Raw genomic sequence first — 25,020 nt, 5'->3', positions numbered from 1 at the left:
TCTGAAATCTCCCCCAAAAACAACCACCTTACCACCAAAAGGTTATTTAAGCCCTTTTCCAATACAATCATTCAGGCTTCTGTCCAAATTCTCAAAAAAATACTTGCTCATCATTGGAGCTTCATCCCATATAATAAAAATACCCCTCTTTTTCAATGAAAGGACGAAACTACCCATCTAACAAATTTTAAATAAAAATCGAACATCCTAGATGTACCAGTTGCACCCGTTGTACCAGTTGTACTCGTTGCACCAGTTGTACCAGTTGCATCCGTTGCACTCCAATTGTACCCTGCATAGTGGGATTCAAATCTTGGGCGCACGCGCGTGCGCATGGAGCTCGCAACCACTGAGCTACTGTGTTTTTCGTTGAACACTTACTGGTTTAATTATATCTAACCTTTAACAACCTTCATTAAGGGTAATATTATCTTCTTAATATTGATGGGTTTTTGAGAAAATGTTTTGATGAAATGGTCAACATGAAGTGGTATTTTAAAAAAATGATATAGAAAATAGGGTATTTTTGAAAATGTCCCGTGTTTTTCGTAGTAACTTTTCGTAAATATTTGTTAAGTTCTAAAAAATTGAATAAATGCAATCTACCGTCGTGTCTTCTCTTCTTAACTTTACAGTCATATTTTTGTATATTTTATGAACCATTACAACTTGTTCTCTTCTTTTCAAATATGATATGTAAATGATTATATTTTTTAATTTCTTTCTTTTTGTTTTGTTTTAAATGATAAAATTATGAATACATTGTATAAGACACGATAAATTTCCTAAATAATCATATAATAAATTACAAATATTACAAATATTAAATGAGGACCATTCTTAATATGACATAATGCTTTGTTTAAATTCATTTAAATTAATTATTTTTATTTTTTTAGCATAACTCAAACATATTTCTATTTCCAAAATCAATTTATACTTCATAAAAAATGAATATTAATATTACTATTCAGTCAATCAGTAAGAAAATTACCAATCCTCTCAAATTTGAATATAACTAAACAGAAAATTATCACATATTTTATTTAGTTGAATCAAAACTCAGTTATATATTCATATAAAAAAAATATATCTATTTTCGTAAAGGCAGTATTGTAAATGAATATATAATACAAGCAACTATCGTTTTATAGATGAAACATATCTATATATATAAGTTAGTTTTTCTCACTCCTGGTGCTGCCACGTCAGCCACTTCTTTTTTAATTTTGTGGGCCTTACAGATTTTGATAAGCCCTTTAAACAATCATACAAATGACAAACTGATCAACTAAATTTCATCCAAAATCTGTAGGCCCAACACTATTTCATTCAAAGTCTCTAGACCCATCACTATTTTTAAATCCTATGAATTCAATTTTTTTTTTTTAATTAAAATATTCATTTAGTGCATGTTTTTTGTTAAATATAATTAATCGAAAGTTTAAATAAAAAAATAATTATGTAAAATAAATTAAATGTTAAAATAAGAAAACAATACTATAATTTTTCATTAGTGGTAATAATATAGTTAAAAATTTTAAACTGATCGTAATTTAATATTTCAAATATCAAAACAAGGCAACCTAAGCAACACTTTCAAAGAATCAAGGAAACACAACTAGAAATCAATTAAAAATATTTGGCAGCACTTCACAAATCCATCACCAAAGACAAAGACGCAAAGTGATGAACACACATTTAATAAACTAAAAAGATGTAGATATATGAATGCCACAATCAGATAACCGTAACACAAAATTATATGAAAAAAACAACCGATAAAACAAAAAAACAACCCGGACTTTATAGAATTACAGCAAGATAAACAAGAAAATTAATTTTCCCCAAAACACAACTCACATCGAATCGAAAAAACCACTCACAGGACAAAGGGAAAAAAAGTTACAACCAAGAACACAAAACAACTCACAACTTAATTAGGAAACCAAGAAGCCAACATATTTTCATATGAATAAATTTGGAACCCAATTGACATTCACCTTTAACAAAATCAACTGGGGATAACGATTACGACATGAATGACTGAAAAAAATGATTAAGAGCATCAAAGACATAAGTTCAATCCTCAAACAAACCTCTAGATCGGAAAATTGCTCTTCTCATATCCGTTCACGAGGACATCGAAGTTTGAAAAAGAACAAATCAATTTCAACTCAATAACATATAAATAATGGCTCAATAAACCCACAAATTATAAGCCTTACAGAGAAATTGGGTCTGAATGAAACAAACAAAAATATCCTACAAAAGAGGAATGTAAGTTATTGATTTTATTTATTTTTCTTAATAAAATCCACAATCTTTTCACTCCAAACACTAAAAAATTGACAAAAAATTACTCCAACAGTTTACAAAATACATATGAAAATATTAAATAACAATTCAACCACAAAATAGAAAATAATAATAAATTAATGACAACTAACAACTACAGCAAAACAACAACTTCAACTAAACAATGTTAAATTCTAATAATAATTTTTAAAAAAGCATTAAAAACACACAAGATGAATTTTTTACTTCTTACTGCAAAACATATTTTTATTAAAATATCCAACAAAACAACATAAGCGACCAAAATTAAATACAAAAACAAACGTAAAGATGAATTTACAAAAGCAAAAAAAAATATACACAACAAAACTCGGAATACACCTTAATCTAACTACCGCGCGTAGCGCGGGTCAATTGCTAGTTTCTATATAAAACAACCTACAGTCATTAAACATTTTGGCAATTATAATAGATTATATATATATATATATAATTAATTAATCTAATATTAAATATACTTACTACTTATTTTTCTCCGCGATAAATGCTGGTTAAATATCCCGAGTCACACATAAATAAATAATATAATAAATATTAGAGGGGAACAATAATAGTTAAAACTTATAACAATAATAATAGTTAACACTTATCATAATGTGCGCGTCTAAGGAAGATGGTCGGCCAAGGACGATCGGGTTCATTGCTCTCACACACTCCTCTTTATTTTTGGCAATCAGAATCTAAAACCTTTTCAAACTTTTAAAATATTTCATATTCAGTATCTTTTGTTGTTAAGATTTCAATTTGAGTGTCAAACTACGTACATTAACTCATGATCTCTCCGTCTTTGAATTCTAACTTCATATTCTCCTTAATCATCATGATCTTCTTTTTTTTTAGTATTTTCTCTTATTTTCTTCTCATTTTTTGCTCTTTTTAATACAATTTTTTCAATAGAAACTCTTTTCGACACTCAATTTGTTCTTAAGAGTAAGCTGCAACTCACGTTGATTGCATCCTTTTTGTGACAAGATCATTGTCTGATATTTATAGCACAAAGGTTTGCGAAACTATGTGGGGAAGATAAATTAATAATAGATCAAATATATATGGTATAGTATCATACTATCATGCATGAATCAATTTAATATTTAGAGTGAAAAACTATATAATAGTATCATTTGTATAGTGCCGTTTAACATTGAAAAGGAAAAAATAACTGAGACACACCGAAAGCGGATAAAGACATTGCTTGTCTCAAAGCTAACATAGACTTGTTCACACTTATCAAAACTTGTATAATTTATTCAAACCTTATTTTACGATAAGCTTATGTGCATGTCAACCTTGTACTGTATCGTAGAAATGATATAAACCTTATTTCTGTTTCGTTTTATTTTCATTTTTTTGATATAACGGGAAATATCTGTAGGAAAAAATATTATCCATATCAAAAGGTACCATATATGTTTGAATATGTTTGGTTACTAATGTTCGGAGTTAAATTCATATCAGTAGTCAAATTTGCATTATTCAAAATTTTGCAGTTTCTAAGGCTCCGATTAGTAACGACTGTTACTTATGACCGTAAAGACTTTAACTTTTAAATTTTAGTTGTAGAGAATTTGGTTGTAGATGTTTTGACTGTATAAATTTTAACTGTTAAAATTTGATTGGTAACAAATACTTTTAAAACTGAAACTGTTACTTTTATTATTAAAATATATTAAACTGATGATAATGAAAAGAAAAATAATTATTATTGAAATGGATATTAAAAGAAGGAAATTGTAAAAATAATTTATATAAAATTTAAATATAAACTTTTAGAGAGCTTTTAAGTATAATGGGAAAAGAAAAAATTAAAATTTTATATTGATTTAATTTTAAAGCCTGGTTTTCACGCTTTAAAAAATCTGGGAAAACAAAGAAGGAAAAACAAAAAGTGAATTCTAAAGCTTTAAAAAAAATAAAAGTCAAAAAAGTATGATTGGTAAATAAATGGCTGTCAAAGCTTTAATTATTTTTTAAGTTTTAAAAGTCTTGTACCAATCAGAGTCTAAAGCCTATATGTACATAACTAACAAAACTAATAAGATAAATATCATAGATATTATCAAAATACACCAACCCACCACAATGGTCACTGGTGAGCGTGTTCTTGTTTTTGCCAACAAGTGTACTTTTCTAGTCCACGATTCCGACAAAAGTATATATGTATTTGTTAATCGTCGTCAACTTAGTTAATTTGATTCATTCCTCAAATTAAAACTCATGGAGAAAAGATGGGTTAAAGGAAGTGAGTTGCCAAATCATACAAGCAATATATAGTCAATTTCATATAACAAATAAAGGATCTTTTTTTTTTTCGACTACTTTATTAAATGGTAGATGTACACAAATCTGTTAAATCTCTAATACATGCGTACATGTGTGTGAGTTTGCGCATGTTTAGTTGTGTCAATAGATGTTGGTCATCATGTAGCACATTGTCTTATTTGGATGTGACATATTTGTTTTCCTACATGAGATAACGTTGAAGGATTACATAGCAAATTAGACAAACAGAACAACAATACAATGTAGTACATTCTATTATAAATAAATGAAAAGGTACCAAAAAGTAATATTCTAGGAGAAAAAAATCAGGACTTTAGATTTTCAGTTTGCAATTAACATTTTGAATTTTGAATTAGGTGTATTAAAATGAAATAAAGCCGTTTAAAGTTGAAATAATTGAGATATAAAATTATTTTAGCCATTTTTAGAACAGAATAAAGATAATAATTTTTACATATTTGGATTACATAATTATACATATAAAAAATATTTTATATATCAAGAAGTATGGGTAATTAATCATCCAAACATCAAACTATTATATATCCAAAAATTTTAAATATCAACGGTTTAGAGATAACTTCAGAGCAAACCTCATTTTGGCGGCATTTCCAGATATGTGAAATCTCTAAGAAGATATGAAGACTTTACTTCAATACCTTTGTGGAGACCATGAACAAGTTTGCTTCCACGGTATCGGACACCGACTAGCATACACATACATGTAACCACCGTCAAAGCCTCCTCCTATACCATGGTTGGACTTCACAACAGACGCAAGCTTATTCATCACTCTAATAATGACAATGATGATGATAGAGCGTAACCCCATGTATTCTGACTCATCAGAAGTACATCCAACATATATTTCCTGCTAAATTTATTGGAAATAGTGGATATTTGCTCCAACGAACTGTGCGCAACATTATATATAAATCTTTTAGGTTTCTAAATACCATCATCACAACTCAAGAAAAATCGTGTATCAACACTTTATTAGGAGGTTGTGGTTCTCCGCGCTTGAGCTAGCCCTAGAGTGTTGATGTAATGTAAATAAAACACAACTTATAATTAATTAAGCCATCAATTTTTAACTAAAGTCAATTTAAGAAAATTTGTAAATAAAAAAATCTGGAACTCAAAATCATATGGCAAGTTTCTCAGATATATTACAAGCTCTTGATAATCATATCTTACATTCATATTTAAGATTTGTAAAATATGGAAGTGCACATATGGTACCATTTTAAGTTGTATAAGATACTATTATGTCGACAGGTTGTGACAAATCTACATTTTCTTTCGTATAATACACTTGTTCTTTTCATTTTCTTTAGAAGGTGGATCTTGTAAAATATTTAGTATGTGGCAAAATTTATTTATTATTTTTTCTCTCAAAATTATTACACCTATGAATATATAATTTTTTTTCTTACAACCCGTAGGTGTATAATGTATATAGATATATAATTTTTTTTCATTCATTTCCATAAAAAAAATTAACCAATAATACTGAAGTAGTCTAATTAAACCAATATATAGATCAGGGCAACCAATAATGCTGAAATAGTCTAATTAAACATTAATACAAACTTAAATATATATGTGTGTAGTTACATATACTGCTTATAACAATTTAAATCTATTGCATTAATTTTGTTTTTATTAGAATAGGATGATTCATGAAAACTGGAGATTTGTTTTTATGTAATTCTTTATTGTTTTGTGCATATTCATGAGCATTTAGGTTGTTTAGGTTGCATTTTGCATCAAGTTTATTATCTCAGATGATGGAGTAGAGATGTACAAGGAAAGTGTGCTTTGGAGCCAAATAAGTCAATAATTAGCAATATAATGGAAGACACACATTTGGATGCACACAAGATGATTGATGATTCGGAACCAGTTTACAGTCCCTCAAAGATCGACTCATATGAAGACCTTTCTTTGGGCTTTAGCTCCAGAGTTCTTCATCTAAGTTATTGGAAATTGAGTAAGCTTTGCAATGGAGGTGATTTCAGGCCAATCAGATGTGCGTGTAAAGAGTTATACCTGTTTGAGTGAACGTATATACAGCCAGAGTGAAGACAGGAGCCACACGCGGCCAAGAGCAGCGGCCAAACGGTGGCCGAGTGAAGACCAGCGACCATCCCAATCGGTCAAGAGCTGGCCTATGGAGTTCAGTAAGAGGAAGATCGTTTACAGCAGCGGCCAAGCTCAATCGGCCAAGCCATGACCGTTGGAGCCACGCGACCTCATCAATCGGCCAAGCCATGGCCGATGGAGCTCAAGAAGAGAAAACACCGTTTACACCAGCGGCCACCACCATCGGCCAAAGTGTGCCCGGCCATCCCAATCGGCCATCCCAATCGGCCATCTCAATCGGTCAAAGCATGGGCGTGTGAGACCATCACCACACTTGTTTTAGTTTTGATCTGGGTTTGACCCGGTTTGAACTAGGTTGACCCGGCTCCTTTTTATTTTGCTATAAATACTCTAACCCTATTAAGGGGAGACTTATCTCTTATCTTTTGTTTATCTCTTGTTTAGCAGCCATTGAGAGTTTTAAGATTGTTTACTCTTGGTTTGTTGAATGATTGAGTACTTCTAAGTTTTTAATAGCAATTTCTTTTTCAAATCTCTTAATCTATAATCTCTGATTATAATTTCACAAAGACCAAACTCTTTCCTTTGTGTGATCATGATGATGAGTGGGCAGATCATTAGAACTTTGGGCTAGGTAGATTAGGGAGATATATGATTGATCTTTGATGTCTAGAGCTTTATTTATGTGTTTCCTATCTTGTTTAGTGTTAATAATGCTGGAAAGCCATGATCAAGCTTGAATCTAGACATTAGGATTTCCATTGCCCAGAAGGTGTTTGATGAAATTCCTGAATCAAACTATTCAAGGGTTTTGCACTCCTAGCCAATGGAAATTGATGATTAGGGTGCTTAGTGGTATTAAGACTTGTTCTTAATGCATGCTAGCTTTGTGATTGCCTTTGGAAAAAGTTGATTATCACTTGATTAGCATAGGAATCTCTACCATGGAAATGGATTGATTTGCATTAGTGTTCTTAGCCATAAGATTGTTCTTGATTGTTGTCTGGACATCTAGGATTGGTTAGCTATCTCCCAAGTCAATTACCTTGCCTAAGGTTCACTTGTTTAATCTTGATTTAAAGTTTTTTGTTAGTTGTGTTCTGTTTCTTTTCTTTAATTTGTTTGCTAGTTAAGATTGTTACAACAAAACCAATTCATGTTAAGAATATATTAAGCAACTTTGTGTATTCTTAGTGAGTTGATTAATGCAGATTGTGGATTGATAATTTAATTGACTGAAATATACTACATCAATTTGGCGTCGTTGCCCATTTGCATTCAATTTGCTCATTAGGATTTCAACATTGTTTGAGCCTATTCATTTACTTTACATTGTTACTTACTTGGTTTGCTTTGGTGGTTTGAACTCTCTTTTGCAAGGTGTATGAACTTTAGAAGTCAAGGCCAAGCAAATTTAGTTGAGCGTGTTGACGACATTCGCCGTTTTGAAAGAGAAAATCGCCGAATAGCCCGCCAAGCTATGGATAACAACCCTCCACCCCCAGCTGGTCACAATGGAAATGACCAGCCCCATGTTGAACAAGCTCCTACCCATCCTCCAAGACAGCCAAGAGTCTTTGGAACTTTTGATCAACCAAACATTCATGGGAACCGCATGAGAATTAGAGCACCTCCTGTTGAGAACAATAACTATGAGATCAAGTCAAGTCTTATCAACATGGTACAAAGCTCAAAGTGTCATGGTCTGCCTATGGAAGACCCTCTTGACCACTTGGATCAGTTTGACATGATGTGTGGGACAGTGAAAATCAATGGCATCTCTGAAGATGCATTCAAGCTCCGCCTCTTCCCATTTTCTCTTGGAGATAGAGCTAGGACTTGGGAGAAGAACCTGTCAGTAGGCTCAGTTACCTCTTGGGATCAATGTAAGAGAGCTTTCCTATCCAAATTCTTCTCTACTACTCGAACAGCAAGGCTAAGGAATGAAATATCAAGCTTTGCTCAAAAAGGAAATGAGAGCTTTTGTGAAGCATGGGAAAGATTCAAAGGCTACACTATGCAATGTCCTCATCATGGCTTCTCTAAGGAGTCTCTTCTCAGCACATTATATAGAGGAGTGCTTCCAAAGATAAGAATGTTGCTTGACACAGCAAGTAATGGTAATTTCCTTGGGCAAGATGTTGATGTTGGTATGACTTTGGTGGAGAATCTTGCTCAAAGTGATGGCAACTATGGAGAAGATTATGATAGAACTCCAAGGGACTATTCTGATATGAATGAGCAGCACCAAAAGGAGATCAAAGCTTTAAATGATAAGATGGATAAGATGCTTAGTGCCAATCAAAAGCAAGTTCACTTTGTCAATGATTGTGAACTTTATCAAGAGGGTATGGAAGCTTGTGTTGAATGTCAAGAAGAGGTCAACTATGTAGGTGGTCAGGGTTATAACAAGTTCAATCCTAATTACCGCAACCACCCAAACCTCTCTTACCGCAGCAACAATGTGGAGAACCCACAAGACCAGACTTATCCACCACAAAAACCTCTTGGTTTTACTTCACAACCAAACTATCAACGCCAATCTCAAGGGAACTATCAAGCTAACCCTCAAATCTATTCCCATCCTCAGCAACAAATGAATGCACCACATCCTCAAGGTCAAGTAGATGACACAACTGCTCTACTTAGACAAATCCTTGAAGGACAAGGGAGAGGTGCCATTGAACTTGCCACACAAATGAAAGCCATGCACAACAAGGTTGAGAATGTATATGGTGAGTTAAATGCCAAGATTGAGAGGTTGCAAACACAGGTACAGGGACAAACTTCTTCCTCTTCAACAAGACAAATGGGTTCTTTACCAGGAAAACCAGAACCAAACCCAAAGGAGTTTTGCAATGTCATCTTCAAAGAAGAAGTGAACAGGGTCACTAGTATGAATTTCGAAAAATCAAAAATGGATAGCCATGCTGATGAGAATGAAAGGTCTATTGAAGAGATCTCTGCTCTCCTATATGGTTATGCTGTTGAGGGTTTGGTGGTTGCTAAAGTTGAGAAAACTGAGAAAGGATCAAGGGGTAAGGAGATAGTTGCCAAGGAGGTTGAAAGGAAAGATGAACCAAGTGTTGCTCTTCCTCTTTATAGTCCTCCAATTCCATTTCCACAAAGGGTTCTTACAAAGGCCAAAAAGAAAGTGCTCTCAAGTTTCAAAGCTAATATGAATAGAGTTGGAGCACATTTGCCTTATGTGGATAGCTTGTCTCAAGTTCCTAGCCATATAGATTTCATCAAAGTTATTCTAACAAACAGAGAGAAGGTGGAAGAAATCATGGGAATTTTTGATTCACCAAGTGAACAACAACCCAAACCAAAAACACTTTCCGAGCTTAAAGATCCAGGCAGATTTACTATACCTTGCTCACTTGGTGCTTTACAACTTGATGATGCCTTATGTGATTCAGGAGCAAGTGTTAATGTGATGTCACTTGATATGGTAAAGAGTCTTGGGATCAAAGACATGAAGCAACCCTCTTCTTCCATCATGTTTGGAGATGCTTCTTCAAAATCTCCACTTGGTTTGATTGAAGACTATCCACTCAAGGTTGGTGATTGCACTGTTCCAACAGACTTCATGGTAGTTGAGATGAAAGAAACCAATAGGCTCCCTCTCATACTAGGAACTCCTTTTCTCAACATTGTGGGGGCAAGCATTGATTTCCCAAATAAGAGAGTAACTCTTCTTCATGTGAATCCCAACACATCCTATCCTATCAAACCTTTCTCTACAATGTTTTGTGGAACAATCACTAGTGAAGAAGTAGCAACTAAAGAAGAGCATAGAGACTTGAATGATCAACATCAAGAGCTCCAAGTTGATAAAGTGGGTATTAAAGAGACTACAAAGCTTGATGAGGACATTTTTGATGGTGAGTGTTTAGACTCTTTATTTGATGACCTCAAAGGAGATTCTAGAGAAGGGGATTTGGGTTAAGCAAATAAAGTTGTTGACAAGAAGAAGAGGAAGAAGAAACAAAACCACCCTCCGACCATTTTTTCATCTCCTATGACTTTTTGTTTGCATCCATTGGGGCTTGTTGATGGAGCAATAGAGTACAAAGTGAAGCACAAAGGTCCTTCTTCACCCTTTGCAAGTGCCAAAGCCAAGCTAGATCTCAAGTATCATTATGACAAAGATAAGCTTCATGAACTTCTCTCAAGTGTCATTACTATCAACCTCCAATCTCCTTCCACCAACTCAACAAGATCTCAAGGGAGCACTAAAGCTCCTCCTATCACTCCATTCCCTAAGGTTCACAACTAGGGACAAGGTATGGTCCTAACTTTCCATTGTATATATCATTTGAGTCTTGTTTTCTTTATTTTGTTAGTCTTTCTCTTGGTCTTTTCTCACACAGGGACTGTGTGAATTAAGTTTGGGGGAGGGACTAACCATCTAACATTGTGTTTTGTTTTGATTTTCATATTTTGTGTGATTCATTGTTAATAGCTTTGTTTTGAGAAAAATCAAAAAAATTTGAAAATTTTCAAAAAAACAAAAACAAATGCATGTAGCTTTGCATATTCATTCTTGTGTTTAGGATTGAGTCTAGAAACATTTAATATGCATTTGCATTTGCATTTGGGATAATAATGAAGCTACCTTGTTAGAAGCAGAATCTTAGGATTGAACCCACATCCCTCATTTATAGTTCATTGGTGCTTGTTTAACCTTTGGGAAAAAATGAAGAGTCTAGGCTTAAAGCATTGTGTCACTTAAAAGCATTTTCTTCTAGTGTAAAGCTTGCATGATCATTGCTGCATCTCTATATTATTTGGACTTTAATTTGATCTTTAAATTATCTTGCATATGGACTATGAATGCTAGCTCATGGAACTTTCATTTGGGTTAACAATCTCTATTTGCCACTCTATTTTGTTTAACCCAATCTCTTGCCATACCTTTGAACCCCAACCTTTTCTTTCAAGCCTTGTGTTAATTTGTTAAGTAAGGCCTTTTTCTTGATAATGCTATAGGTTGTGAAATCTTGAGAGTATTGAGAATGACAAAGAATTGGCTCTTGTTTTAGCTAGGTTTGGAATCTTTATAGCTAGCTAATAGGACTGGTTTCGAAAGAAATAGGTGGTTAGAATTTTTATTTGGGTAAAAGTTTGGAAATAAGAGAGATTAAGAAACAAAAAAAAAAGGGGAAGGAATTACTTGGTCAAAAGAAAAGAAAAGATTTATCTCTAAGGTTAAGTTTGGTTAAAAGCTCTAAGTCTCTTAAGAAGAACAAAAGAGAAAGAAAAGTTTAGCTGATGTCTCCTAGAAAAGTTTCATAAAAAAAAAAAATGCTAAAGCATAGTTTTATAAGAATATGAGTTCATCAAAAGAAGTTCAATGAAGTAAGAAGAAAGAGAGTTTGTGTTTAAAGTGAATCCTTAGAGATATTCAAAAGTATAAGACCATAAGTAAAGAAGAGAAAGGGTTTAAGTTGAATCAAGTTGATTTTTTTTTGTTTTGAAAGAAAGATAAGAAAGATGAGAAAAATGGTAGAAAAGCTTCTATTTGGGTAGAACATCAAGAGTTAAGCTTTGTATGCCCAAATTATTCTCAGTCTTAGATTGATTTCACAACTGTCTAGCATTCCTCTTTGTTTGAGAGTAAACCACCCAAAAACATCATTGCCAACCTCTTTATAAAAAGTCTTTCCCTTAAACCAATTGAGATTGATTTATTTTCCATTTGCAAGATCACACCTAACACTTTAATGGATGTGAAAGATGTGCTCAATAGGATTGCAAGTCTTTACCAATAGATAGAAAGTGAGCTAGAGTGGTTTATTGTGAAAAGCATATAAAAATATTTGTAAGGACTTTGATTGATCTTAGCACCATTGAATTACATTTAAGGACTGTGGTTTGAATCCTTTGTTGATGCTTATTGGTTCTGTATCCCTTTTTCAAACCTCTCTCTCTCACTTTTTGTTTGGTCCTTGCTTGAGGGCTAGCAAGTTATAAGTTTGGGGGAGTTTATATCTTGTGTTTTTATGTAATTTTAGAGCTTAATTCTTCATTGTTTTGTGCATATTCATGAGCATTTAGGTTGTTTAGGTTGCATTTTGCATCAAGTTTGTTATCTCAGATGATGGAGTAGAGATGTACAAGAAAAGTGTGCTTTGGAGCCAAATAAGTCAATAATTAGTAATATAATGGAAGACACACATTTGGATGCACACAAGATGATTGATGATTCGGAACCAGTTTACAGTCCCTCAAAGATCGACTCATATGAAGACCTTTCTTTGGGCTTTAGCTCCAGAGTTCTTCATCTAAGTTATTGGAAATTGAGTAAGCTTTGCAATGGAGGTGATTTCAGGCCAATCAGATGTGCGTGTAAAGAGTTATACCTGTTTGAGTGAACGTATATACAGCCAGAGTGAAGACAGGAGCCACACGCGGCCAAGAGCAGCGGCCAAACGGTGGCCGAGTGAAGACCAGCGACCATCCCAATCGGTCAAGAGCTGGCCTATGGAGTTCAGTAAGAGGAAGATCGTTTACAGCAGCGGCCAAGCTCAATCGGCCAAGCCATGACCGTTGGAGCCACGCGACCTCATCAATCGGCCAAGCCATGGCCGATGGAGCTCAAGAAGAGAAAACACCGTTTACACCAGCGGCCACCACCATCGGCCAAAGTGTGCCCGGCCATCCCAATCGGCCATCCCAATCGGCCATCTCAATCGGTCAAAGCATGGGCGTGTGAGACCATCACCACACTTGTTTTAGTTTTGATCTGGGTTTGACCCGGTTTGAACTAGGTTGACCCGGCTCCTTTTTATTTTGCTATAAATACTCTAACCCTATTAAGGGGAGACTTATCTCTTATCTTTTGTTTATCTCTTGTTTAGCAGCCATTGAGAGTTTTAAGATTGTTTACTCTTGGTTTGTTGAATGATTGAGTACTTCTAAGTTTTTAATAGCAATTTCTTTTTCAAATCTCTTAATCTATAATCTCTGATTATGATTTCACAAAGACCAAACTCTTTCCTTTGTGTGATCATGATGATGAGTGGGCAGATCATTAGAACTTTGGGCTAGGTAGATTAGGGAGATATATGATTGATCTTTGATGTCTAGAGCTTTATTTATGTGTTTCCTATCTTGTTTAGTGTTAATAATGCTGGAAAGCCTTGATCAAGCTTGAATCTAGACATTAGGATTTCCATTGCCCAGAAGGTGTTTGATGAAATTCCTAAACCAAACTATTCAATGGCTTTGCACTCCTAGCCAATGGAAATTGATGATTAGGATGCTTAGTGGTATTAAGACTTGTTCTTAATGCATGCTAGCTTTGTGATTGCCTTTGGAAAAAGTTGATTATCACTTGATTAGCATAGGAATCTCTACCATGGAAATGGATTGATTTGCATTAGTGTTCTTAGCCATAAGATTGTTCTTGATTGTTGTCTGGACATCTAGGATTGGTTAGCTATCTCCCAAGTCAATTACCTTGCCTAAGGTTCACTTGTTTAATCTTGATTTAAAGTTTTTTGTTAGTTGTGTTCTGTTTCTTTTCTTTAATTTGTTTGCTAGTTAAGATTGTTACAACAAAACCAATTCCTGTTAAGAATAGATTAAGCAACTTTGTGTATTCTTAGTGAGTTAATTAATGCAGATTGTGAATTGATAATTTAATTGACGCTTGGTTAGCAGGTTTTGGTTGTCTAGTCATATGTGAAACTTTTCGAAAAGCTCTACAACATTTTTTTGTTTTACCAGCTATACAAAATGGCAGAAAACGATTTAAAATAACATATTAGATATAAATGTGTCTCTAGCTTATTATACCCATTCAAATCAAATGAACACAAAATAGATTCAGTTTCTAGAAAGGACCCATAAAAATATTTGGAACTTTCATTTTTTCTCTCTGTTTCTTCCCTTTTAACAACGCCAACTGTTCTGTTGTTGTCGCTTAGCTTCAAACGCAGCACCATCGTTAAGCATATCATTAGCATCCGTCTCCATTCCAAGCTTTGAAAGAGCTAAAGCTTGCAGATAAAACGCAGTAGGCCACTCCGGTATGCAAACTTGAGCTTGCATTGCGTCTCTCAGCGCAAGTTCATGTTGATCCGTCATTAAGTAGGAGCATGCCCGTCTTGCGAAAACCGTCGCAGATGGAACAGACATCATCACCACCAACTGGTAACAGTACAGTTTTTTACAAGAGTTATATAGATAAATGCATAAATCAACCACTGGACTTTTGCTGTTTGTTTGTTTTGATTAGTATTACCTTCGAGTAACATTCAATAGCGTTCTTGAAGTCCTTATCTCTGAAAGCAACGTCTCCAAATTTCTTTGTGTTGAGCATCTCCTGCACTGGTTGTGTCCATTCTTGAAATGAAAGCTGTGGAAGCAGATTCGGACAGATCAGAGAGAATAAGGACGGACATGGAAACCAGTTAACTAAAAACTCGGTAAAGATTGTATGGTACCTCGTTCTCCGCTCCTTCATCGTCTCTGTAACCAGCTTTAAGCAAAATCTCATGAACAGCCGCAAGATCCATTCTGGAACAAGCCTTTCCAAGAGGAGAAAGCAGAGTTGGTAGTATAACTCTATTCTTAGGCAAACCCATCAAGACATGAGAAGCAACCTAACACACAAACAATACGAAACAAAACTTACTAATCTGCTACGAAAAGAAATTGAGTACTGTTATTTGATTCTTGAAACCTCTTTCTGCTTTTGTAGTGGTGGCACTGAAGAGAGAAGATATTTGGTATCAGGACGATCTTTTGCCTCAGACTGAAGACATTTTGAAGCAAGATCAACAAGTTTAGTTGCGTCTTCGTTTTCATATTGCCCTTCAAGTGATGAATCCATAAGTAGCAACACGTTTTTCCCTCTTATTATGTCAAGAGCCTGGTATTGAACACTCATCACTTATTTCAGATTGACAAAAACTAAATAGAGTGAAATGAAATTACAAAAGTTGCAAGGACATTACATGACTCGGTGGAATGTGTTTGCCACTCAAAAGATCTATAAGAATAGTTCCATAACTGTATATTACACTTTCAGGAATGACTCTACCTGCAAAAAGAGAAAGAACTCTCTTTAGATTCAACAAAATCAGAAACAAAAGAAAGCTATGATTATAGATGTTCTTGAAGTAAGTTTTATTACCTGTTCGTAGAAACTCGGGTGGCGTATAAGCTAAGTTGGTACTGAAGCTTGTGCCGTCTCTACTATTCTTCATAAGACCAAAAGTTGATAGACGAGGATCACCTTCCTCGTCAAACAGGATTCTGTATGCATTTAAATCATAATAAAGCTTTCGGTTTTCGATGTTGCAGTAATCAAGTGCTTGTGCGATAAAATCTGCAACTCGAACACGCATTTCCCAAGGAAATGGCTGTTTTTCCCCTACACGAAATGGAACACGAAACAGAGAGCATCAAGTCTCTAGAGAATAGAGATGATCAAAAAGGAAGTACACTAAGACAAAAGATTAAAGGAACTTTTACAGTGAAAAAGATGCTTTGAGAGTGTATCATTAGGCATATACTCAGCTACCAACAATCTCTCATCCCCTTCAGCACAACAACCAATCAGATTAACCAATCTGTTGAATCTAAGTTTACCAACACCAGTCGCCTCCGCCTGATTCACAAGTCAAACATTGGTCAACACCAAACCAAGTTATTCCATAATTTGTTATCAGACAAGAGAACAGACGAAAGAAAGTTCCAAAGCATCTTTGTTATCTCATTCAAATAATGACCCTTAAAGACTATACCTTTAATAAGCTATGTGCAACAACAAAAAGCTAAAAGAGAGAATCTAAGGGTCAGAATAGTCTATAAAATATAGTCAGAATCCTGGGATAAAGTAGCTTTTGCAACCTAAAGTTACCTACTTTATCTTCATATCAACAGCTACCAGACAGAGATTAGCAGATTCTCTGGTCAAGATAGACATTAACTAATATCTTATTCTTTTCTACAACTAAACAAACCATTTCAATCCTTTGACTAGTCACTGCTGAGTGCTGAGCAATTAATCAATGGACATAAAAATAAGAATCTCAATATTGAATTTCAAAGATTCTTACCACAAAGTGCTGAGCATCAGGCCAGGCCTGTCTAGAGAATCGCTTGATGGCGACGAGACGATTGCCTTCAAGCTTTCCTCTGTAAACCACATTGAGAGCTCTCTCTCCACCTTCAGATACAATGCAGCTGGGACTAAACCCGTTCGTTACCTTCTTCAATTCACTTAGATCAAACTCTTTGAAAACTGGAACTTGACTCTCCTGATCTACTTGGTCCTCATTAACTGCAACACAAGAAAAGCTCACCTCACACTCACATAACAGAATCCTAGAGACAACAAAAAGGCATCAACTTGAAAGGTTTAATCTTTCCACTTGTTTTTCTGTTCTAAACCTAATCAACCATAAACCCACCAAGGAATCAAACATGATTTGTCTTAAGGAAGAATCAAATCTATACACACCTATCAACAACAGGGTGAAAAAAAAAAACATTATGATAGATAGAAAACTTGAAGAGCAAACCTGATTCTGGTTTGTTTGGAACTGATGGATCATCAGGAGAAGGAAGATGAGCAGTTTTCGAATGCAAACAACCCATTCTCTCTCTCTCTCTCTCTCTCTCTCTCTCTCTCTCTATCTCACATCAAAAGAAACAAAATAAGCCGGCGAATTAGAGAGAAGATTCTGTGCCCTCTCTCCCTCGGAGTGAGTTAGGATTTTGATTTGGGTTTTTGGCTTTTGGTCTATGTAAAGAAGAAGATGAAGAGGCAGGAATACTTTTTTTTTTTAAAAAGACAGTCAAAATTTTAACCCCAAACAAAAGCTACAGAGTTTGGAAACAAAACAGAGGTAACAATTTCCGGCTCTTCTGGATTTTGAAAATGTTGTTTTCTTTTTGGAACGTTAAGTAATTTGGATATGGATTTTTGATTAGATAATATGTGAGAATTTTGTTAAAGAAGTTGACTGAATTTTGCAAAATTACCGAATTATTAAACAAACAAGAATGATTAACTCAACCAAAAATTTCTAAAATGATTTAAATTCGTAATACAGTGAGAACAAATGTTAAAAGTTATAAAAATTTGGGAGCTCTTATGCAAAAAAGAATAATTAAAATTTGGGGACCCATGCCTAAACAATTTGGAGCGCCCTGTTAACGAACGTTTTCCATCGAAATCCCGATCTAAACCGGATTACAATGTAAACTAAACCAAAATACCCTAAAGAAAAAAAATCAATTGATTGAACAAAAAATATGAGTTGAACAAAATTGGTTGAACAGCATTCAACTCATTCATTCACTAAATAGGGAACGAAAGAGTTGACCAAATTTCCTTTATAATTTGTTCATTTCTCCAGCTTTTTTGGTTGAATAAGTTGAATAAGTTTTCCAACTTATTTATCTCAAATGGTAAAAAATTGGCTGAATGATCATTCAACTTATTCAACCTATTAATTTAAGTCATCCATTTGCACCCAAGATTTTAACCATGAGTAAGCTCTTAGCCACAAACATGCCAAAAAAATTCAAGGTTTTAGTTGTTGTATATGATCAGAGGTTTTATTTTGCATTGTTTTAGTTCGAAATTGATCGTGCAATTTGAAGACCACAGGATGATCACATTACGCCATCAACACAAAGAAACAAACAGATAAAATAGTTATATATGCGAGTTTTGTTGGAAGGCAAGGGAGTAAATATGAACTACAAAGTTTTGTTGAGAGCTTATTATGTGATCCACATTTATATTATCAAATGGATCTACAAGCTTCATAATTAGAGTTTAGAAGCTAAAGTAGGACTCGATTACAGAAGAGTTTTTGAAAGCCTGCCATCGAACTGGAGAGTGAGGGATCCGGTATTCTTGTCAATGGTTCTTTTCACTATAGCCACGCGATCACGGGGAGGCTTGTGACCATGAGCCTTAGGAGCCAGACCCTTATTCGGGTGGTACCTGTACCTTATGTAGAAAACTGCATTTCTGGCCTTGAGTCTCTCACTTGGCGTTTCCACGTTTTCCTCAGTTCCTACCGCTACCTTCATAATCACCAATTTCGACAGATTAAGCTGCAACAAGAGTTCAAAACAAACACCATTATCAACAGAGAGAGCCACTAGGTGGAGTGCCACTGAAAACGGAAGAACGGAAATAAAAAAAGTCGTACGTACATGTTTAAGTTTCATATTGGCGTTGAAGAATGCAAGTTCCATGTATAGACGAACCCAACCATATTTTCGTAGCTCTGATTTCTTCATCTGTAAAACAAAAAAGCAAACATATATACTACTGGACAGTGATCATGGCCAAAAGGGGTAAAAGTGAAACTGCCAATCTTACCACGTAATATCGTTTTTTATCATTGAAAACATTCTCCGACGGCCACTCGTCAGGCAATCCAAGTTGGTAGCAATCATCAACGGACATAATAAGTAGGGAGAAGACATAATAAACACATACGGGATTACAAGGGGTCTAAATGGTAAGTATGATAGGAGGAGCTAGCTAGTAATAGTATCAATCAAAACAATGCAAGATATTCGACCAGCCCTATGATGTAATAATCTGTCAACGACAACACTTTTACCTCGTGGTCCGTACTTAGGTCGAGCAATAGTACAAGTCAGTTGCTTGATGTCAAAGCCTTCTTCAAGAACCCTCGTTTGAAAAGTTACAAGGGAACCGCCTGAAGCTGGATCTTTAGCAACCAGAGTTATATAGTAACCGGAATATACAACGCTATATCGTCTATTGAATTTCTCTATGGAACTGAGTTGCAAGTTAGTCCCCTGACATTAAGTCATCAACAAGAACTGGATAAGGGAATCATCACTCTCGAATGCAAGAAGAATATTAAAAAAAACAAGAGGAGACTAGTTTTTGTCACCTGTAGCATATTGTACTTATGGATACCCAACCTAGCATTAAGGACGATTTTGGTAGGGTATTCATCATTATCTTCAAACTTGCACGAATCCAGAAAACATGATGATGGTTTTGTGTCCATCAAATGCTCAACATCGAACCCCTGAGATTAATGAAAATTAAGTTAGTGGTTTCCATTATCCCAGTCAAAGACTAATTATCGAATTCTTAAAACAGAGTTTTATCAAAAACAATAATAGAACACGAATAACTAGAGTACGTAAGGTTAGGATTAGGCTTATGGTCCAAAGAAGATGGAGAATTACATCAGATTCACCGAATCGAGTCCAAAACACCAGCTTCTCCATGACGTAATCGTCCATTTAGCAAAACTAATTTGCACTTCTGAATCAAGCGGCTAATGATGCTTTTTTTTTTTACCATTATGATGTTTTTTTAAAAGGTTTATAGTTCGTCGATTAGATTTCCAATAGACATTCTGTTCATATGATATGGGTCTATATTGGGCCTCCACAGCCCATATCTTTTTATAACAAATAATATTTCATGAAAAAAAAAATTTATTGTAAGATTTATGAAGGTACAGTACTTCTCAATCAATTATTTATTATTGACTTAATCATAGTATTGTAAAGTATTGACTTTGATGCAGTGGATTTGATGTTGATATGTCAAACTAGTGGTCAACATAATCATAATTCTTTTGTATTGACAACATCCTTTGTAATTGATCATGTCCGAATAATTTTAGTTTAAAAGTTACTATTAAACGCATTTCGTTTATGCTACTACACAAAGACCAAGTGGATTATACAAAAGAAAGTGTAGATTTTTCACCATCGGTGGACACTAGCATTTTATACAACTTATAGTTTGTACTAGATATGTTCACTTCTAGTTTTTATGAGAGCATCCTGTAGAGGTCTTTGATATAGTTTGATGTCCAAACTTCCACTTGTTTCCCAATTTGGTATAGTTTTGTTTTGGAGGATTTCATTCAGGAACATCTCTAATGCAATCAAAATCGATCTTGGCATCTCTAGGATCCTCCTCTGAAACTCCATTTTTCAGCCTGAACCTAAGAGTTGTAGCTGTCGAGTACCCATAATAGTGGTGGTCATTATTTTTTTCACTCTTAGCTGCTTCTTTGGACCGCTCCTTCTCATCACAATAAAAAGTGAGATATTTTGAGCTAAAAGTTCGGAATTTCTCATCTTCTTTAGTTAAACACACACATGTATGTAAGCAACTAAACAAAAAGGTAAAGATCATAGAAGGTATTTCACTTCTAGTTTTTACCAATCTTGAATATGAATGTAGAATATCGAAATTAGTCATCTTTTTTTATTGATCCATCTCCAAGCACTAAACAACTCCATATGTCCAACAGTTTTCTACAAACCAAAAAGTAAAAAAAGTAGATATAAAGACACATTTGTATTCAGTTAAGAAACTAGAAATATAAAAACCGTGAGATCTATGATTTCGAGCAGAGTCTGATGTCCTCTTCTAATTCTCTACAAACAACTCCTAGCTTGGTGTATTTTCAACAACTTCCCAAAAACATGTAATCCTTGTTATTATTTAGTATTGTGTTGCAACCGGTTGATTTAACATCATCCTATAGAGGTCTTTTATGTTGTTTAATTTGCAAATTTCCACTTATTTCCCAATCTTGTATAAGTTTAGAGAGTGTTATTCAATAATACTTTTAATGGTAAGCATTTTTTTTTTTTCACCCTCAGAGGATCTCATATTCTCGGCAACATAAGATGTGAGATTTTCCAATTCTTCATCAACAACTATGGTTTTGGTTCAAGTTGATTGATTTCCCAAAGCATGAATATATTTCCTTCCTTAATTGTTCTGCAGATAATATTGGTACATAGTTTTGAGAAATTGGAACTAATTTCATGGAAAGTAACCTTTTCTTATTTAAATTGGAACCATTGGAATTAATTTAAAAAACGGGCATTTTTCTCATTTTTTTGCATTAGAAAAATAAACCATTAAATTTATGTTCCAGATTTTAAAGACAAAAATTTGCACTGTTAAATATTTATTCACTTTTATTTTTCTTTTGGCTACTGATAAAGTTCAAATTAAAATTTTTAAATTTGTACTGTTTTAAACCATATAAATTGTAATTAAACATTTTACGCTAATATGTTTGTTCGTTTGATTGCCGCAGGTACCTGCGTCAAGACGCTGCGGCAAACGCTACGACCTGCGTTTAACATTTTTAAACATTGTTTTGATTCAGCGGTTAAAAACGTAAACGCAGCCGTTGCTGCTGCCGCAGTCGCCTGCGTCAACCAAACGAACAAACCCAATGTCAAAGTATTTGACAGCGAGAAATATATAATGACGCAAGTCAACTGAACTTACAACGCGGTATACATGATATATCCGCGTCTTTTTTTACTACTCCTTCGTTTTTTTCAATTCATTTCTTTCACATGTCTTCTGTCAAATAGTCAACAGATTTTGAATTATTTTATTTGAGCAACAGTTTTAGATAACCCTGTTTCAAATTTTTTATAGAATTTTTATCAGAATTTTGCATATCATATTAAGTAGTTAATTATAAAAATATTATATATTAATTATCAATTGGGTTTTTGCTAAACGGAGCCTGGATACTTCATTTTATTAGTCCGATCACGTAAATCATAAAAAAATTTGATAATCTAATATCAATTTAAATACTCCCTGCATTTAATTCTACTTTATTTTTTGCGCTTCGCGTTACAAATTTTTGATAATTCAATCAATCGTTTCGAGCAAAACAGAGAATATCTCGATCGAGGGAGAAAATGGGGAAATCCCATATACAGTATAATTTAGGTTTATATGTATAATTTATTAGTTATTTACATGTCAAATATGGGTTTCCGACTTGGATCATCTAAATTTATGTATTAAACAGTTTTACTTGGATCATAAAGTGAAGTTGTTTGTAAAGAGTTCAAAGACAATCAAACTAGTAGACTCTGCTTTTTAGCTCGGTTTTCTTTCAAAAACCAAAACTAAGAAATTTGTGGATGTAAAACAGTTGAAATTTGAAACAGTCAAGTGTGACTTTCTCAAATATTCCACATACACCAAAGCCAAGAACTCTTAGTAAAAACATTTGGAAGAGACGAGAATAACCATATATAAACCACAATATGTCCAAATGGATATAGCTAGTCTTATAAAGTATTACAAGACTCATAAGAGTTGGACTAGATAGCTTACAGAAGACTTTTTGCAAACCGAACATCAAACTGGAGTGTGAGGCGTCCCTTTTCCATGGTTTTTTTAACTATAGCGACACGATCACGGGGAGGCTTGTGACCATGACTCTTATTAGGAGCCCGACCCTTATTCGGGTAGTACCTGTACCATATGTAGAAAACAGCATTTCTGGCATTGAGTCGTTCACTTGGCGGCTTCAAATTTTCCTCAGTTTCTACCACTGCCTTCATAATAACCAGTTTTGACAGATTAGGCTGCGACAAGAGTTAAAAAAAAAACAAAACAGTGTTATTATTTATTAACAACAGAGAGCTACTGATGGAGGTGTCATTGAAAAGGAAAAAGGTTGTTACATTTGTAAGATATTCATATGCATGGAGGAATGCAAGTTCCATGTACAGACGAATCCAGTCATATATTCGTAGCTCCGACTTCTTCAGCTGTAAAAGCAAACAAATCACAGTTACATTTTTGAACTGTATGTGTCATGTGCAAAAAAAGCAAAAGCGAAATTGCCATATCTTAATTACCACATAGTATTGTTTTTTTATCACTGAAAGCATCCTCTGATGACGGCCACTCATCAGGCAATCTAAATTGGGCGCAATCGTTTACAGATCCATGATGCTCGGGGTTAGCCACTACATTAATTAAGCACACACATGATGAGATTATTACGGGAACCTAGAGGGTCTAAATGGTGCAAGAATATGAGAGGAACCAGTAGAAGTATATAAAGTAATGCACCCTATATTCTGTTACTCTCTGATGATATAAAATGTGTCAACACTACTTTTCCAGTAGAAGTGTATAAAGTAATGCACCTTATATACTATTACTCTCTGATGATATAAAATGTGTCAACACTTTACTTTGTGGTTCTAACTTAAGTCTTGCAGTTGTGACCGTCAGGGTCTTGATTTTATAGCGGCTTTCTTCACAAACCTTGGTCTGAAAAGTTACAAGGGAACCACCTGCAGCTGGATCTTTTGCAACCAAAGTTATAGAATAAACGGAGAATGCATAGTTGGTTTCTGTATTGCACTTCTCTATGTAAGAGAGCTGCAAATTCGTCCCTTGAAATCATTTGATTACAAAGAAAAAAAAAATTAAAAAAAAAAAAATGATATTGTGTATATATTTACGAGATCAGGATGGGAGAAATCAGAATTTTCACCCTGTAAAATGTTGTATTCAAGGATCCCCAACTTAGCATAAAGGAAGACTTCACCATAGAAATTAGAATTGTTATAATCGAGCATACACCATTCTGGTTTTGTTTTCATCAAATGCTCAACATCGAACCCCTTTTAAGTATTATCAGACAAAATCAAACCAGTTTAGGGTTTCGCTGATCGGATCTTCCCGGTCAAAAACAGAGTTTTTAAATCAACCTAAAAGATAATTAAGAAGATGAAAGAATTATTACCTCGGATTCCCCCACGCGAGCCCAAAACCTCCTGCGCTTCTCAGCCTCTTCTTCTTCTTTCTTCTCATAGTCGTCTTCTTCTTGCTTCTCATAGTCGTCTTCTTCACTCATCGTCACGAGATTTCTCAACTTTTCTCGGCTAATGATTAGGGTTTCCCTCTATTCTCAACTTTGCTCAGTTTCCATAAGATAATTCTGTTATTACTTCTCAATCGTAAAATAATAAACTAAACCAAATACAATAACCAAAGTAAACCAATAATACTACTCATATTCCAATAGAAACTAGAGCCACGATCTCGGTTCTATTTGTGCATGAAGTCTTGAAGCAAAACTCTGGTTTAGCAGTAGCTCATGTGTTGCATTCAGTGCAAACACTTCATCATCATATATATATATAGTCTCGGTCGGCTAGGTCTTTGTAGAAAAAGTTGGAGGTAAACGCTGTTTCAACACCAGCTCATAACACTCCAACCAACAATTACTAACTCCACAATCACTTTCTGGACATAAACAACATAACAAATAGGGAACACTAGGGGAAACGGCAATGTTGCCTATACGTGATAAGAGTAAATCCTAGTAAATCTAGGCTTTATAGAATATTTACATATTTCCTAGGCTATTAGTCAGAGCAATCATCTCCATAGAGGTCTAAAACGGATTCTGATGCTTAAAACTACTTTCTGAAACTGTAGAC

At 34.4% G+C, this 25,020-nt stretch overlaps 3 protein-coding genes, 1 non-coding gene and 1 pseudogene across 6 annotated transcripts; 1 reads left to right on the top strand and 4 right to left on the bottom strand.

The window, feature by feature from the left end:
• The first annotated feature begins 7,163 nt into the window (after window positions 1-7,163).
• Window positions 7,164-11,937, top strand: LOC147935971 (uncharacterized). Its single transcript, XM_087470340.1, has one exon. It carries the CDS (start codon window positions 8,129-8,131, stop codon window positions 10,694-10,696), a length of 2,568 nt encoding a protein of 855 aa, XP_087326466.1. The 5' UTR covers window positions 7,164-8,128; the 3' UTR covers window positions 10,697-11,937.
• On the bottom strand, window positions 8,678-8,784 carry LOC147935972 (small nucleolar RNA R71). The gene has a single exon (XR_015569691.1). It is a non-coding gene; the product is annotated as a small nucleolar RNA R71 (small nucleolar RNA).
• Window positions 11,938-14,491: 2,554 nt separating the features above from the next.
• On the bottom strand, window positions 14,492-17,668 carry LOC104718525 (serine/threonine-protein kinase BSK2). Of its 2 annotated transcripts, XM_019230601.2 has the most exons (9): window positions 17,286-17,668; window positions 16,821-17,044; window positions 16,234-16,369; window positions 15,893-16,132; window positions 15,714-15,799; window positions 15,440-15,628; window positions 15,201-15,359; window positions 14,999-15,112; window positions 14,492-14,904 (listed from the first exon to the last, which is right to left on the bottom strand). In XM_019230601.2, exons 1-9 carry the CDS (start codon window positions 17,359-17,361, stop codon window positions 14,647-14,649), a joined length of 1,482 nt encoding a protein of 493 aa, XP_019086146.1. In that variant the 5' UTR covers window positions 17,362-17,668; the 3' UTR covers window positions 14,492-14,646. The 2 variants fall into 2 exon arrangements, with proteins under 2 accessions (XP_019086146.1, XP_019086145.1); XM_019230600.2 differs by having other exon boundaries at window positions 15,714-16,132; window positions 17,286-17,577.
• Window positions 17,669-18,573: 905 nt separating this feature from the next.
• On the bottom strand, window positions 18,574-20,013 carry LOC104720268 (uncharacterized protein At4g17700-like). Its single transcript, XM_087468253.1, has 6 exons — window positions 19,957-20,013; window positions 19,653-19,793; window positions 19,334-19,554; window positions 19,106-19,190; window positions 18,937-19,023; window positions 18,574-18,834 (listed from the first exon to the last, which is right to left on the bottom strand). The coding sequence occupies exons 1-6, from the start codon at window positions 20,011-20,013 to the stop codon at window positions 18,574-18,576; spliced, it is 852 nt and encodes a 283-aa protein (XP_087324379.1).
• Window positions 20,014-22,792: 2,779 nt separating this feature from the next.
• Window positions 22,793-24,482, bottom strand: LOC104720267 (UPF0725 protein At4g17990-like; annotated as a pseudogene). Its single transcript, XR_015567769.1, has 6 exons — window positions 24,321-24,482; window positions 24,069-24,198; window positions 23,764-23,967; window positions 23,422-23,532; window positions 23,245-23,331; window positions 22,793-23,145 (listed from the first exon to the last, which is right to left on the bottom strand). The product of XR_015567769.1 is annotated as a UPF0725 protein At4g17990-like (transcript).
• Between the last annotated feature and the right edge of the window lie 538 nt (window positions 24,483-25,020).

The sequence above is a fragment of the Camelina sativa genome, chromosome 10 (genome assembly GCF_030686135.1).
Source record: "Camelina sativa cultivar CO46 ecotype springtype chromosome 10, ASM3068613v1".
Classification (NCBI taxonomy): domain Eukaryota; kingdom Viridiplantae; phylum Streptophyta; class Magnoliopsida; order Brassicales; family Brassicaceae; genus Camelina; species Camelina sativa.
Note: the sequence above shows the minus strand (reverse complement) of the source record. Positions and strands in the feature narration are given on the sequence as shown.

Coding starts and splice junctions, on each gene's coding strand:
- LOC147935971 (XM_087470340.1), top strand. CDS start 8,129: ATGAACTTTAGAAGTCAAGGCCAAGCAAATTTAGTTGAGCGTGTTGAC.
- LOC104720268 (XM_087468253.1), bottom strand. CDS start 20,013: ATGGACGATTACGTCATGGAGAAGCTGGTGTTTTGGACTCGATTCGGT. Junction 19,555..19,652: donor ATAAGTACAATATGCTACAG/GTGACAAAAACT, acceptor ACTTAATGTCAG/GGGACTAACTTGCAACTCAG. Junction 19,191..19,333: donor GGTAAAAGTGTTGTCGTTGA/CAGATTATTACA, acceptor CCTACTTATTAT/GTCCGTTGATGATTGCTACC.
- LOC104718525 (XM_019230600.2), bottom strand. CDS start 17,361: ATGGGTTGTTTGCATTCGAAAACTGCTCATCTTCCTTCTCCTGATGAT. Junction 16,133..16,233: donor CTCAAAGCATCTTTTTCACT/GTAAAAGTTCCT, acceptor CATTTCGTGTAG/GGGAAAAACAGCCATTTCCT. Junction 15,360..15,439: donor CACTACAAAAGCAGAAAGAG/GTTTCAAGAATC, acceptor TTTGTGTGTTAG/GTTGCTTCTCATGTCTTGAT.